The 13,334-nt window shown below is 34.7% G+C and overlaps 1 protein-coding gene across 1 annotated transcript; it reads left to right on the top strand.

The window, feature by feature from the left end:
- Positions 1-2,123: 2,123 nt before the first annotated feature.
- On the top strand, positions 2,124-9,452 carry LOC134268630 (uncharacterized). Its single transcript, XM_062750886.1, has one exon. The coding sequence runs from the start codon at positions 2,124-2,126 to the stop codon at positions 9,450-9,452; it is 7,329 nt and encodes a 2,442-aa protein (XP_062606870.1).
- Positions 9,453-13,334: the final 3,882 nt, after the last annotated feature.

The following is a 13,334-nucleotide window of genomic DNA, read 5'->3' as shown; positions in this document are numbered from 1 at the left end:
CCACAATGGCCGACCAAAGGTGCTCAGGTGAGCGATGTGGCCCATGGGCCTCTTGTTTTGTGTGCAATTAATACAGAGTTTTATCAATGGGTGGCACTGTAGCTCTCCCTACTATCAATATATATTTTTTCGGAGAGGTACAGTTCTGCAGCTAAAAGATACCAAATGGGGATAACTAAATTCTCTGAATTTGCTTGTTTGTCCCCAGTTACTATTGATTGATGAAAGCTGGTGTGGATCGAGTTTTATTGTGTGTTTCAATTGCACTGATAATACTTATGCAGAGGAGGTTAAACAACATACAATCAATCAATACCTATGCATTGAAGGAGAAAGGGAATATTATAATTATTTTGACCTTCTATGTCCATCTGTCTGTGTGTTTTTCTGTCCATGACAAATAAGTGATCTCAGTTTTCTGCAAGTATGTATGGCAGATCTTTGTTAAGGCATGCATTATGGTTTGATTTATTTTTTATTACTTTGCTGGTCAGAAACCATAAGAGCTTAAGCGATATGAGTTGTCCGTCATCCACCTGTCTGTCTGTAAACAATTTTTCAAAATGCTGTTCTTCCTATAGTTTTGGTTTGATTTTAATATAATTTGGCACAAAAGTAGACTACTGTAGGATACATAAATTTGTGCATTAGTTTTTAATGTCCATGGACGGTGTTGCTATGGTTACTAAAAAAAAATTTCCTTTAAAATGCTACTCCATCTACATTTTTTTTAATTTCAATATAAATTTTGGCACACAAGTACTAGGATACATAATTTAGTGCATTGATTTTTGGTGAATGGTGTTGCCATGGTTACTAAAAATTGAAATTTCTTTAAAACACTACTCCTTTAGGTTTGGTCTAATGTCAATTTAATTTTGCATACAAGTAGACAATTTTGGAGCATCAATTTTTTTTATTTCAATGAACAGTGTTGCCATGATTACTGAAAATTAAAAAATCCTTGAAATTCCTTTTAAGTGCTACTCCTGGAATAGTTTTAGTCTGATTTCATTATAAGTTGGCACACAAGTAGACTACATTAGGATACATAATTTGTTGCAATGATTTTTGATTTTTTTAAATAAATGATCAGGGATTTTCCAATCACTTTTGGGAATGGGGCCCAGGCCCTTAGAATTGGGTATTTAATGACATTTTATCACTAATTGGAAAATCTTATTGTATGATGTTTTTCAAGAAATAAACACTAAGATGAATAAAATTGATGTCTTTAATAGTTATTATAGAACTAAGAATCAGAGAATTGATCATTATAACAAAGTTTTACCCATATTTTAAACCTGACCATGTTTGTATTTCATGAAATATGATCAAGTTAACCTCTGAAGTTCTTCAGCATTCAAAAATCAACATATGCAGTTCATTTTTGGGAAAAAGGGAGGGGTTTTGCAATTGGGAATGGGGCCCATATTCGGCCCTACATGGGGTAGTGGAAAATCCCTGTGAATGGTTTTGCCATGGTTACTTAAATAGAAATTTGAGATTCCTTTAAAATGCTACTTCTATGGTTTTGGTCTGATTTCAATATAACTTTGCATACAAGTAAAATACACTAAGATGCATTATTTCATTTATTGCTGCCTGTTGCAAAGTTTCAAATCAAGAACTATTTTTTCCTTTGTTATATATACAGAGCAGTAGAGCTACAGTCTCATCAGATACTTCTGGTTGTACGGATTTTCATTGCAGTTTTTAAAGCAACTTATCATCGTTGATGTCTGAAATTCAGGCATGTCATATTGAGGAAGACTTCTTTGTTTAAATCTTGTACCAACTTCCTGTTTATCCATGCATTTGAGTAGCTTACATAACAGAATTTTGTCAAGTTTTTTGAGCAACAACTCATTGCAGATGCTTAAATTTTAGCACACTCTTTGTTGAGGCATGTCATGTGGTGGGATTAATTTTTATATAAATCAGAGGTCGTTTTCTTGTTTATGTGTGTGTCTGTCTGTAACAGAACTTGTGTATATTATTTACATCGTAGTGTATAATCATATAATATCTATTACTAATGAACAATGGCCTAAAAACTTTTTGTTATACATGAATTATTTTGTGCATGCTTCTGTGAAAAAAGCTTTGTTTTATTTTTTTAGATGCCAAAGAGAAAGAGTTTAAATGGCAGGGAGAAGCGCCAGAGAGATAAATTGCGCAAAAGGGAGAAACGGGAAAAACAGACCCTGCCCTCACCAGAAGAAAAGCCACCAGATTCTGCTATCCCTTGTGGATCAGCAGATGGAGTTATTATGGCTCCACCCGGTAATTTTCCGGGGCAAGGCTCAATAGGGTTGCCGCCTTTTGAGGAAAAACCCTTGGCCAGGTTGCAGGCCTCTCTTCGCGAGAAAATGCAACCAACTGCCCTGAGTAACGCATCTTCTCAGGGAAGTCGTCTGTGTGCCCGAAACGGAGGCATGGCACCGTCCCCTGACTCCCCACCGTGGGTTTGTACCTCGCCGAGGGTACCTGAGCCGGACACCGTGCACGTGTCTGGCTCAGCAGGTCAGGCGCAGCTGGATATGTCATCCTCCAAGGGGGATGAGTCCAGCAGGAGATTGATTGATGCAAACCAGAGTAAAAGAACGAGATCTAAAAAGTATACTAAAAGGAATTTACATGATGAAAATGAGAATATAGACAGTGAATATGAGAAAAATAAATCAGAATGCAGAAATGAAAGACAATGTGGTGATGAATTGGATGATGATGATTATGCCTGTAGTACTTTTGATGGACCAGTATCAATGTCTCAGGTATGTGTTCAAGGTTCTTTTCATCAGGGTGACTTGATGTTTGGTGAAAATGCAGGAACACAGTGTGTTGCAAACTCCTTGGCAGCTTTAGCTTACCATAAACTAAAGAACTCTACACAATGGCAAACTTCAGATATGAATAAAGTATTAGCAATGGGTGATGAGCTTTATACATACTTGCAGCGTAGTTCAACCATTGTAAGTAGGTACCTTTTAGTTGACGAGCTACCTCAGTTTTTTGAATGTTTTAATGCTATGTTTGAATTCAAAGCACATGGATCCTTATCTAGCCTGATAAATTTGTCTGATACAGAGCCAAACTATGATGATTTTAATGCATATTCACTTTCAGATGCATTGCAAATTTCTCTGGAAAAAACAAGTGGATGTTTTGTGTGTTTCATGGGAAATACGTTTTTGGTTGGAAAAACAATAGATGGTTTATTTACATTCGATTCACACTCGAGGTCACCTTTAGGATATATGAGTGTAAATGGAAGGAGTACAAGAATACTGTATAACTCTGTTCATGATATTTACAATCACATTTTGTCATTAGCAACATCAATGGGATTTTCTGGAATTACTGAATGTGAAATCACTGGTGTTGATTGTTCAGTGAGACAGGTTGAATCTACTGATGAAGATGTTAAAATTGGGCAAAAAGAAATTACACAGCATATTGAAGACTCTGAAGGGGCTTTTCAAGAAAGCACAAACATTTTGCGTATGAGCATGCCATCAGTTGCAGATGATGATTGTGAAATTATTTGCTGTGATAGGAGTGAAGTTAGGTTTTTGCCACTTTCATTTAATAAAAAGGTACACCTTTGTAAGATTATTGGAATACCACATTCAAATAGAATCGATAACAATGAACGGAATTGCCATGAGCAAGAAATGGGTGCACCTGACAAATGTGTTGAAATTCAAAGGGATGGAAACTGTTTTTTCAGGGCTGTTTCATTTTGTTTGACTGGAGTGGAAGATTATCATTACGCTATACGATTAGCAGTATGCCTACATCTTCTGCACAACAGTATATTGTTTGAATCCTTTGTAAGATGTGCAGAAAGTTCTGTAGAAAATCACTTAGCATTAACAGACATGTCAAAAGATGGTACATGGGCAACTGAACTGGAAATTCTTGCACTCTGTCATCTCCTGAGTACTGATGTCCATACATATACAGAGAATCGTTGGGTTAGATATTCAAGACAAATGATACAAAGTACAACAAATGATCAATCCAGTGGAGCAATTTATCTAGATCATAAGAATCAGAATCATTATGATGTAGTGGTGACTGTGGCTGAAAAAAACTCAGATGGTTTCACGAAAACACATTCCCTATTGTACAGAAAAAAGTGTGGAAATAGAAATCGTATGAGACAGGTTCGAAGCATTTCATCCAAAGAAAAATCCAGAAAAAATCTTGAAATGAAAGCAAGGAAATTGAATTCTATGGAAAAGAAATTAAAAGCAGCAAAACTTAAGTACAAAACTGACCTTAACTTTAGATTAAAGGCAATAGCAAATGGGAAAAAGAGATACAAAGAAGATGAAATGTACCAAGCAAAGACAAAGCAGAGGAGTGTAGAAAAATACAATTTGAGTGCAGAACACAAGTTCAAAGTTAAGGAAGCCAGTAAAAGGAAATACATAACGGATGAAATTCATAAACAATATAAAAAGAAAAGAGGTATTGAGAAATATAGATCAGATATACTGTATAGAAGAAACACTAAGCAAAGAAGTCGAGAAAAGTACAAGAATGATGAAGTACACAGATTAGATGTGAAACAAAGAAGTAAAGAAAAGTATAAGCAAGACAAAGAGCATCAACATAAGGTTAAGAATGCTAATAAACTAAAGTATAATGCAAGTGCAGATGAGAAAAAGAAAAAGAAGGAGAGTGTCTTTAACCAGAGACGGGCCCTACATGTAAAACTTGAAGATGAAGATGAAGTTGTGAGATTGTTTAAGGAGAGTGTAAGAAATGGCCCAGAATACACATGTTGCTGTTGTAATCGATTGCTGTTTGATCATCAAGTCCAAGGATGTTCACTTGAAATGTACAAAGGAAGACAAAAAACAAATGAAATTGCACAGACCTGCATACAGAAAAAATATCATGAGTGTACATCGTCTTGTCCAAGGAAGTGCCCAAACTCGTCTTTGTGGATATGTTTTACCTGTCATAGGAAAATATTGAGTGGTAATATTCCAGCAGAGGCGGCTGCTAATAAAATGTCACTAGAGGATATTCCATGTGAACTTCAGAATTTAAACAGTTTGGAGCAGCATTTAATTGCTTTACATATTCCCTTTATGAAAGTGATGGCGCTTCCACAAGGTGGTCAAAGAAATGTACATGGTCCTGTAGTATGTGTGCCATCAAATATTAAAAAGACATCAAGTTTGCCAAGAAATCGGGATGACAATTTATTGTTAAGAGTTAAGTTAAAACGAAAGCTAGCTTACAAGGGCTATTTTGAATACCAGTTTGTAAATCCAAATCACATAAAGATAGCTCTTGATTATCTTAAGAAGGAGAACAAATGGTATAAGGATGTAGTGATCAATACTACATGGGAAGGAAATAGTGACGAAAATGATTTGTTGCCGAATGAGTTGACTGAAATAGCAGATTCTCATGAGGAACTGAAAGAAGAAGAAAGCGATTACATTCAAGAGGTTGTTACTGACACCTGCTTACAGCCTGTCGATGTTGCACAGGAAGTTCTTGATCATTACTTTGACGATATTTACAATATTGCACCAGGTGAAGGGAAAAATCCAATCCGAATGTTACAAGAAGAAGGAAACGAAGCAAAGACATTTCCACATTTATTTCCAAATGGTAATTTTTCTTGGAATGAGGATCGAGATGTGAAGATAAGTCTATCAAGATACTTTAACAACAGGCTTATGAATGCTGATAACAGATTTGCTAAAGACACAAATTACATTTTCTTTTCTCAGTACATGTCAGAATTGAACCAAGTTATTGAGAAAACACAAATTTCAATCCGAAAGTCTTTATCAAAGCTTGATAATGGAAAAGCAGTTACATCTGAAATGTTACAGAATCCAGATGTTCTGTCTGATCTTCTTAAGAATAATGAGGCTTTACGTTTTATGCAACCTATTCGAGGAACTCCTGCGTATTGGTCAGCTACTCAGAAAGATCTTTTTGCTATGCTTCGACAGTTAGGTATCCCAACATGGTTTTGTTCTTTTTCTGCTGCTGAGTTCAGGTGGAACGAAGTAATTGGATCAATATTGCATCATGAAAATGATTGTAGATCCCCATCGGATTTAGACTGGTCAGAAAAAAGTGAAATTTTGAGAAGCAATCCAGTTTCTGTTGCCAGAATGTTTGAACATAGGTTCCATATGTTTCAAACGAATGTTATATTCTCACCAGCAAAACCAATAGGAAATGTTATTGATTTTTTTGTGAGAGTAGAATTTCAACAAAGAGGTTCTCCACATATGCACTGCTTGTATTGGGTCGAAAATGCACCGAAATTTGATGAAGACAATGAGGAAACTGTTTGTGATTTTATTGACAGGTATATAACATGCGTAGTGCCATCTGAAAATGAAGATCCAGAACTTCGAAGAATTGTTTTAGGAGTTCAACAACATAGCAAAAATCACTCAAAATCGTGTAGGAAAAAGGGAACAGATTGTAGATTCCACTTTCCAAGACCACCCTCAGAAAGAACATTTGTTACTAAGCAATGTGAAGAAGATGTTGAGGACTCTGAGAATAAAAGTGGAATGTGTAAATCTCAGGCAAAAGATATTTTATTGCATGTTTGGAATGAAGTTCTTGATGATGTGAATGGATGCAAAACAACACAGGAAATATTTTCTGACATGAAATTAACACAAGATGTTTATGAACTTGCACATCGGGTGCTATCTGCGAATACAAGTACTATCTTGAAACGAAATCCAGTAGAAATGTGGACAAACCAATACAACGCATGCCTTCTCAAATGCTGGGATGCCAATATGGACATACAGTACATTCTTGACCCATTTAGCTGCATTGTGTACATTATTTCATACATTTCAAAGTCAGAACGCGAAATGGGAATGCTACTGAAACAAACACAAGTAGAATCAGCAGAGGGAAATTTAAGTGCTCGTCAAACGATAAGGAATATTGGATCAGCTTATCTAAATCATAGAGAAGTGAGTGCCCAAGAAGCAGTGTACAGAGTTTGTAATCTAAAAATGAAAGAGTGTTCAAGGAAAGTTGTGTTTGTCCCTGTTGGTGAAAATCCAACTCGATTAAGTAAACCCCTTTCACAAATGAAAAGAACAAATAAGGACGAAAATAATATGGAAGATGATGACGACAGTATTTGGATGACAAATATTGTGGAGAGATATGAAAATCGCCCTGATCTACATCCCTTTCCTGAAATGTGCCTTGCAGAATTTTGCTCTGAGTATCGTGTTCTTGCGAAATCGCAGATTCCCAAGGTAGAAAAAGAAGGTGTTTTTGAATTGAAAAATGCAAATGGTTACATTCAGAAAAGAACAAGAGCCAAACCAGCCGTAATCAGATATCCGAGGTTTAATCCTGAGAATGCATCAGAGAAGTATTTTCAATCGGCAATACAGCTTTACCTTCCATATAGCACACTAAACCAACTGAAACCACCAGGATTTGAGTTTTTTCAGACATTTTATGAAAACGGGTTTGTCAGACTTCGATCTGAGAACGAATTAGAATCTGTCAGAAATGTGGTTGAAAAAAATCGTTGTTGTTTCTCAAAGAATGAGGATGCCTTACAAAATGCCCAAGAAACTTTAGAAGTTTATGGTGAACCTGAAGATGCATGGGCTAACCTTTGCCCTGAAACTGAAAGAAATCGGGAAGATTGTATTATAGAAAAAAAGAGAAGAGAACAATTAGATAATAAAGAACCAGAAATCACACATGAAGTGGAATGTGACGGCGCTTTGGACTTGATATATCATATCAGGGAAAGCTTTAACTCGAGGCAAGAAGTCCTTCCTTTGTTGCGAAGTTTAAATGAAAAACAAAAGCAGATTTTTTACTTAGTTCGTGAGTGGTGTTTGAAAAAAGCGGCTGGTAGGAAAATAGAGCCATTACATATTTTTGTTACCGGAGGTGCAGGGACAGGAAAAAGCCACCTGATCAAGACTATACAGTATGAGGCTTCTAGAGTATTTGAAAAAACCGTTTCGACTCCATCAGATTTGTCTGTTCTCCTCACAGCTTTTACTGGAACAGCAGCTTTCAATATTGGAGGAAGCACAATTCACCACGTATTTTCATTAACTAAAGCTCTTCCCATTCCATACGAACCTCTGAAAGAACAAAGTTTAAGTGCAATGAGAGTTAGGTTAGCTTCTTTGCAGATTTTGATCATTGATGAAGTGTCAATGGTTTATAAACGACTCCTCTACTACATACATGAACGTCTGGTGCAAATCAAGAAATGTAAGGAACCCTTCGGTGGTATTTCTGTCATAGCTGTTGGTGATTTTTACCAACTACCTCCTGTGAAACAACGAAAAGTGGAAATATTGTACAAAGAAAATGATGAATATCCCGTAGATTACTGGATAGAGTTTTTCAAAATCATAGAGTTGGAGGAAATTATGAGACAACGTGAAGACGCAGCATTTGCCACGGTTTTGAATTCACTACGGATTCGAAAGATAGAGGAACCCCTATCAGAAGATGCGAAAACAATGTTAAAAGAATGCATTAGAGATGGTCCAGATGAAGTACTGCACGTGTATCCTACAAATGACGAAGTAAATGAATACAATCTGAAGATGTTGCGAACAAACTGTGAAGAATTCATAGAGATTACAGCTGAAGATTATCAGAAAGACAAAACTACAGGAAAGCTGACTTTACGCGAGAAACCGTTCATAAGAACAAGAACTGATGGTCTCTCTTCTTCTTTGCTGTTTTCTGTGAATGCTAGAGTGATGTTGACAAGAAATATTAATGTGGAAGATGGACTTGTTAATGGAGCAATTGGTTATATTTCAGCTTTTGAATTGGGAACAAATCAGAAAAGAAATAGGGTAGAAGGAATCAGAATTGTTTTTGAAAGCAAAGAGATTGGGAAACTGCAAGGGAAGAAGACATGTCATGGAAATGAAGTACTGATTCAAAGAATACAAGAAGATATCAAAGAAAAAAATACAAAGAATGTTGTTCGACACCAGTTTCCTCTGAAACTTGCGTGGGCATGTACAGCGCATAAAGTTCAAGGCATGACAGCAAACAGTGTTGTTGTAAATTTAGATCGTACTTTCGCCCCTGGACAAGCATATGTTGCCATTAGCCGTGTCACTTCACAAAAAGGTTTATACATAGAAACAAAAGATGAAAATGAATTGCCTAAAAAAATTTACGCAAATCCGGATGTAAAATCGGCACTGGAAAAAATGGCAAAATTAATCCCTGAACATGATTCTCTGAACTTGCACCCAAAAGATGGAAAATTCAAAACAATTGTTTTACTCAATGTACAGAGTCTAAGAGGACATTTTCTAGACCTGAAAAGTGATACGAGATTTCTCCATGCAGACTTTATATGTATAACAGAAACATGGTTGACAGACAATGAGAGTACCAAAAACTTAGAAATTCATGACTTTGAATAAAAGAAAGCAGTCTTATGATGAAAGTATGGACAGTTTTGCCAAGCTTCGAACAGCAAGAGGAGGAGGTGTTGGTATTTACAAGAAGACAAAGGAAAAGGCCGTATTTTATATTTTACCTCAAAAAAATATTGAAGGAATGGCAATAGAACTTTCTGAGGAGAAAACTGTTGTCATCATTCTTTACCGACCAAGTACTCTCAATGTTAGATATTTTCTGGATGGTCTTCAGATGGTTGTGGATTATTTTAAAGTACTGTATTCCCACTGCCTTGTACTTGGAGATTTTAATGAAGATGCGCAATTGAAGGGGCCAATTCAAAGAATGTTAGAGACAAATGGATTTAAGCAGAAAGTCAGCTTCACAACAACAGAGGGTAATACTATACTAGATCACGTTTATATTACAGAGCAAATGGAAGTAAGTGTAGAGAAAATGCCAGTTTATTTCAGCTATCATGAAGCTGTTAAAGTGCATTTAAAAACAAAGTAGATGAAATCTGCTTATTCTATATCACACAAAAATAATGACTTTCAAACTTCAATTTCTTTCCAATCACTTTCAGTACCAATCCACTTGTCATATTTGCTCGTCTTTGTGATGACTTTTGTTCATACATGTATCCTTATTTGTTGTTTTTGGAATTTATTGGACAAAACATATTTATAAATCTGTAGATTCTTTATGATCAATTTAGAAAATTTTTAAGGTAGCGAATTTTCCAATTTTCTCTCTAAAATATATACTTAGTATGTCATCGTTATACCAATGATCATCGTCTATAGTCGTTCCATGGAAAACCATCCATGATTTTCAAATTTTCTGAAGGATGTTATAAATTGTATCAACTTTATAACAATTAGATATTCAGTGCACAAATGTTTAATTTAGACAAAACAATGCAATACTTAAAAAACATGAATGTATGAATACTTAAAAAATTGTTGTTAATGCAACAAGACTTTTTTCTGTAAATTACTAGAGAAGTGTATTTTTAAAATACCATGAGTATAAATTTCTTTAACAACAGAAAGCATACATATTTTTTTTCAAAAAGGAAACCCTAGGTAAACTTAAGAATCAGTGTTTGTTTGCCAAAAGAAGACACAAGTGATGCATTTAAAAAAAATTTCCAAATTCTCTTCCGGTAAGAGAAATGTTGAAGATGTTATGGAAATTAATGTTCAACACTTATTTGTCAATTCCTAGTAACGCTAAGTTTTTGCCATGTTCCTTGTATATATATACGAAAACTTTTTTTGAAAAAAAAACACATGCTCAACATTTCTGCGGGTAAAATAATGAAATTCATAAAAAAAATTACAAGATATCTCATTACAGTGACAATATGGCGCATCTCTTCAAAAAACAGACTTGTTAAAATTCTCCTATAGGATTTGGAATTTTTTTCATACTCATAAATGTATACACTTTCAAAAAATTACAATTAAAGTGTTATTTGTAAATAATTCTGATTATTTCATTAAAATTAATAATTATTTATTGTACATAAATATATACATTGCAACGTGTTTGAATTCCACATTCCATGCTATACATGAATGGGTATAGTTTTCATAAACAAAACAGCATGGTAAGAGAAGGAGGTCCGGTAGGCCTGCTACAATTTGACAAAGTCGACTAAAACGAAAAACAAGACCAAAAAAATAGGGCTTGAAATTAAAAAGCAACTTTCCTGAAAAAAATTTAGTTGGGAGATTAATAAATCATTGGACGAAGAAGAAACGGGATCTCAGGGACATTCACGTGGGGCTCGCGAAGGTTATACCCTACAGGTTTGTTGATACATGCTATTATTTCTCGTATCTCTATGGCTTTCAAAGACAAAAAAATCATTGCCATTTGGAGTGCAAATTGTATTGGAACTACAGAAAGATTTTGTTTGACATTTTGCCGCGATGACGTATGATTTGGTGGATTTTCCTTTCCTGCACCCCAATACACAAAACGTTCAACATAAGTACTTAATCATGTTAAATTTGTCTGAATGTATACTAAATGTTAACTATTTTTAATTTACCTTAGAGTTATGATATTTTGATTCTGATAAAGGCTTTTACTTAACATTCCATTGTAATTGTACGTGCCATTTTAGAATTCACGTGGTACAACTTGAGTAAACAGGTTTAAGTCGTACGACCCTTGATTTTCCGACAGATTCTAATAACGTTAATATATTTATATTTATTTTTCTCAAAATGCTTACTTCAACTTTTTACCTTATTCCTTAATGATATATTGGGTAAATTTGAATGCATGAAAAAGCACACGAATTGCAGCCGTATTGTCGCTTTAACAATCATGAATTTAACAGAAACTTTACTTTCATTTTTTTGCTATACGGCCGTAAAATGACAAGAATATGGTAGTGATTACCGGGTTGGCAGTTTAAAGTTGCTACCAAGTTAAAGTGAAATTGGTTAATAAAAAAAATCTATGATGAGAGAGAAGATGAGCAAAATACAAATTAAAAAGAAGGGAGATCGGGTCACAGGAATGAGCAAGGTGAATGTTTTGATAAAGTTGAATAGCTATCACTAATACATATCAGTATATTAAGTTTCATTGATAAAAATATCTGAATGAATTAATGAAACTAAGCTTAACACCTTTTTTAAGGAAAAAGAGAGGTCAAAGGAAAGGTTGAGGTCAAAATGTCGTTGCAGTTGAAAAGCTTACATCAATCAGTATGAATTTACTATTAGGATATGAAGTTTGATAAAAATATAATAAATTGTTTATTTAAAACTTCTAAAGATAGACACTTATTTTAACTGTGTTTCAAAATTCAAAACTGATCTAGACATTAATTTTAGAAAAGTGAGGTCAAGGTCAAAGGAAAGGTCAAGGTAAAAAAGAGTGAAGCATTGTAAAGCTTACATCAGTATGTATCATCATGTGAAGTTTCATTACACAACTAAAATGTTTTTTTCTAATTAAGCTAAATACTTATTTAAAGGAAAGTGAAGTGAAGGTCAAAAGAAAAGTCAAGGTCAAAAAATGTTGCTGCAGTTGGACAGTTTACCTCAGTATACTTCAACATATAAAGTTTGATTAGACAATCTTGAATAGAATCTTTTAAACTGAGCTAAACACTGATTAAATAAAAGCGAAGTTAAGGTCAAAGGAAAGGTCAAGGTAAAAAAAATGTTGATGTAGTTACAAAGTTCTCCTCAATATCTATCGCCATATGAAGTTTGATAAAAATATCTAGAATAGTTTCTTTGAGCCCAATGGAAAGACAGATGGAAAGGTGGAAGACAGATATCATAAAAACTATTATACATGTACAGTGGACCTTCAGATATCCGGACGCCAGATATCCGGATGCTTCAGTATCCGGACGATTTTTCATCTGAATGGAATTTTTAATTGTTATTTTGTCTCGTTTAACTGGTGATTCAGGTATCCGGACACTTCACATATCCGGACAAATTGACTGGGAACCAAAGCGTCCGGATAAATGAGGGTCCACTGTATATGTATTCTCCAGGATAATCATGGCGTTACATAAAAAACTTGAATCTACATTATATGAGGATGTTTCCATATATCAAGATTATACAAGCAAATTCAAAGAATTGAGGCCCTCTGCTTTATGTGTCTAAGTAAATGGGATGCCTTAATTTATGGCAAATTGTGTTTCAAATATGCACCCCTATCAAATGTCAATTTTTGAAAATCAGCCATTCAGGTAAAACTTCTAGGTCAAAGGGGAAAAAATCATAGCATGCTTGAAAACATCTTGTTACAGCTAATGTACATGTCAAATAGGAAAGTCCTATCTCTTTTCAATCAAGGTCACAGAGTCAAAAGTCATAATATATATATTTAGAAAAATCTTTTCACATGTAATATACATG

Source organism: Saccostrea cucullata, unplaced genomic scaffold, assembly GCF_032062105.1.
Source record: "Saccostrea cucullata isolate Sc308-1 unplaced genomic scaffold, CSIRO_AGI_Scuc_v1 ctg7538, whole genome shotgun sequence".
In the NCBI taxonomy this organism is placed as follows: Eukaryota; Metazoa; Mollusca; class Bivalvia; order Ostreida; family Ostreidae; genus Saccostrea; species Saccostrea cuccullata.
This window is presented reverse-complemented; position numbering and strand designations above follow the sequence as displayed.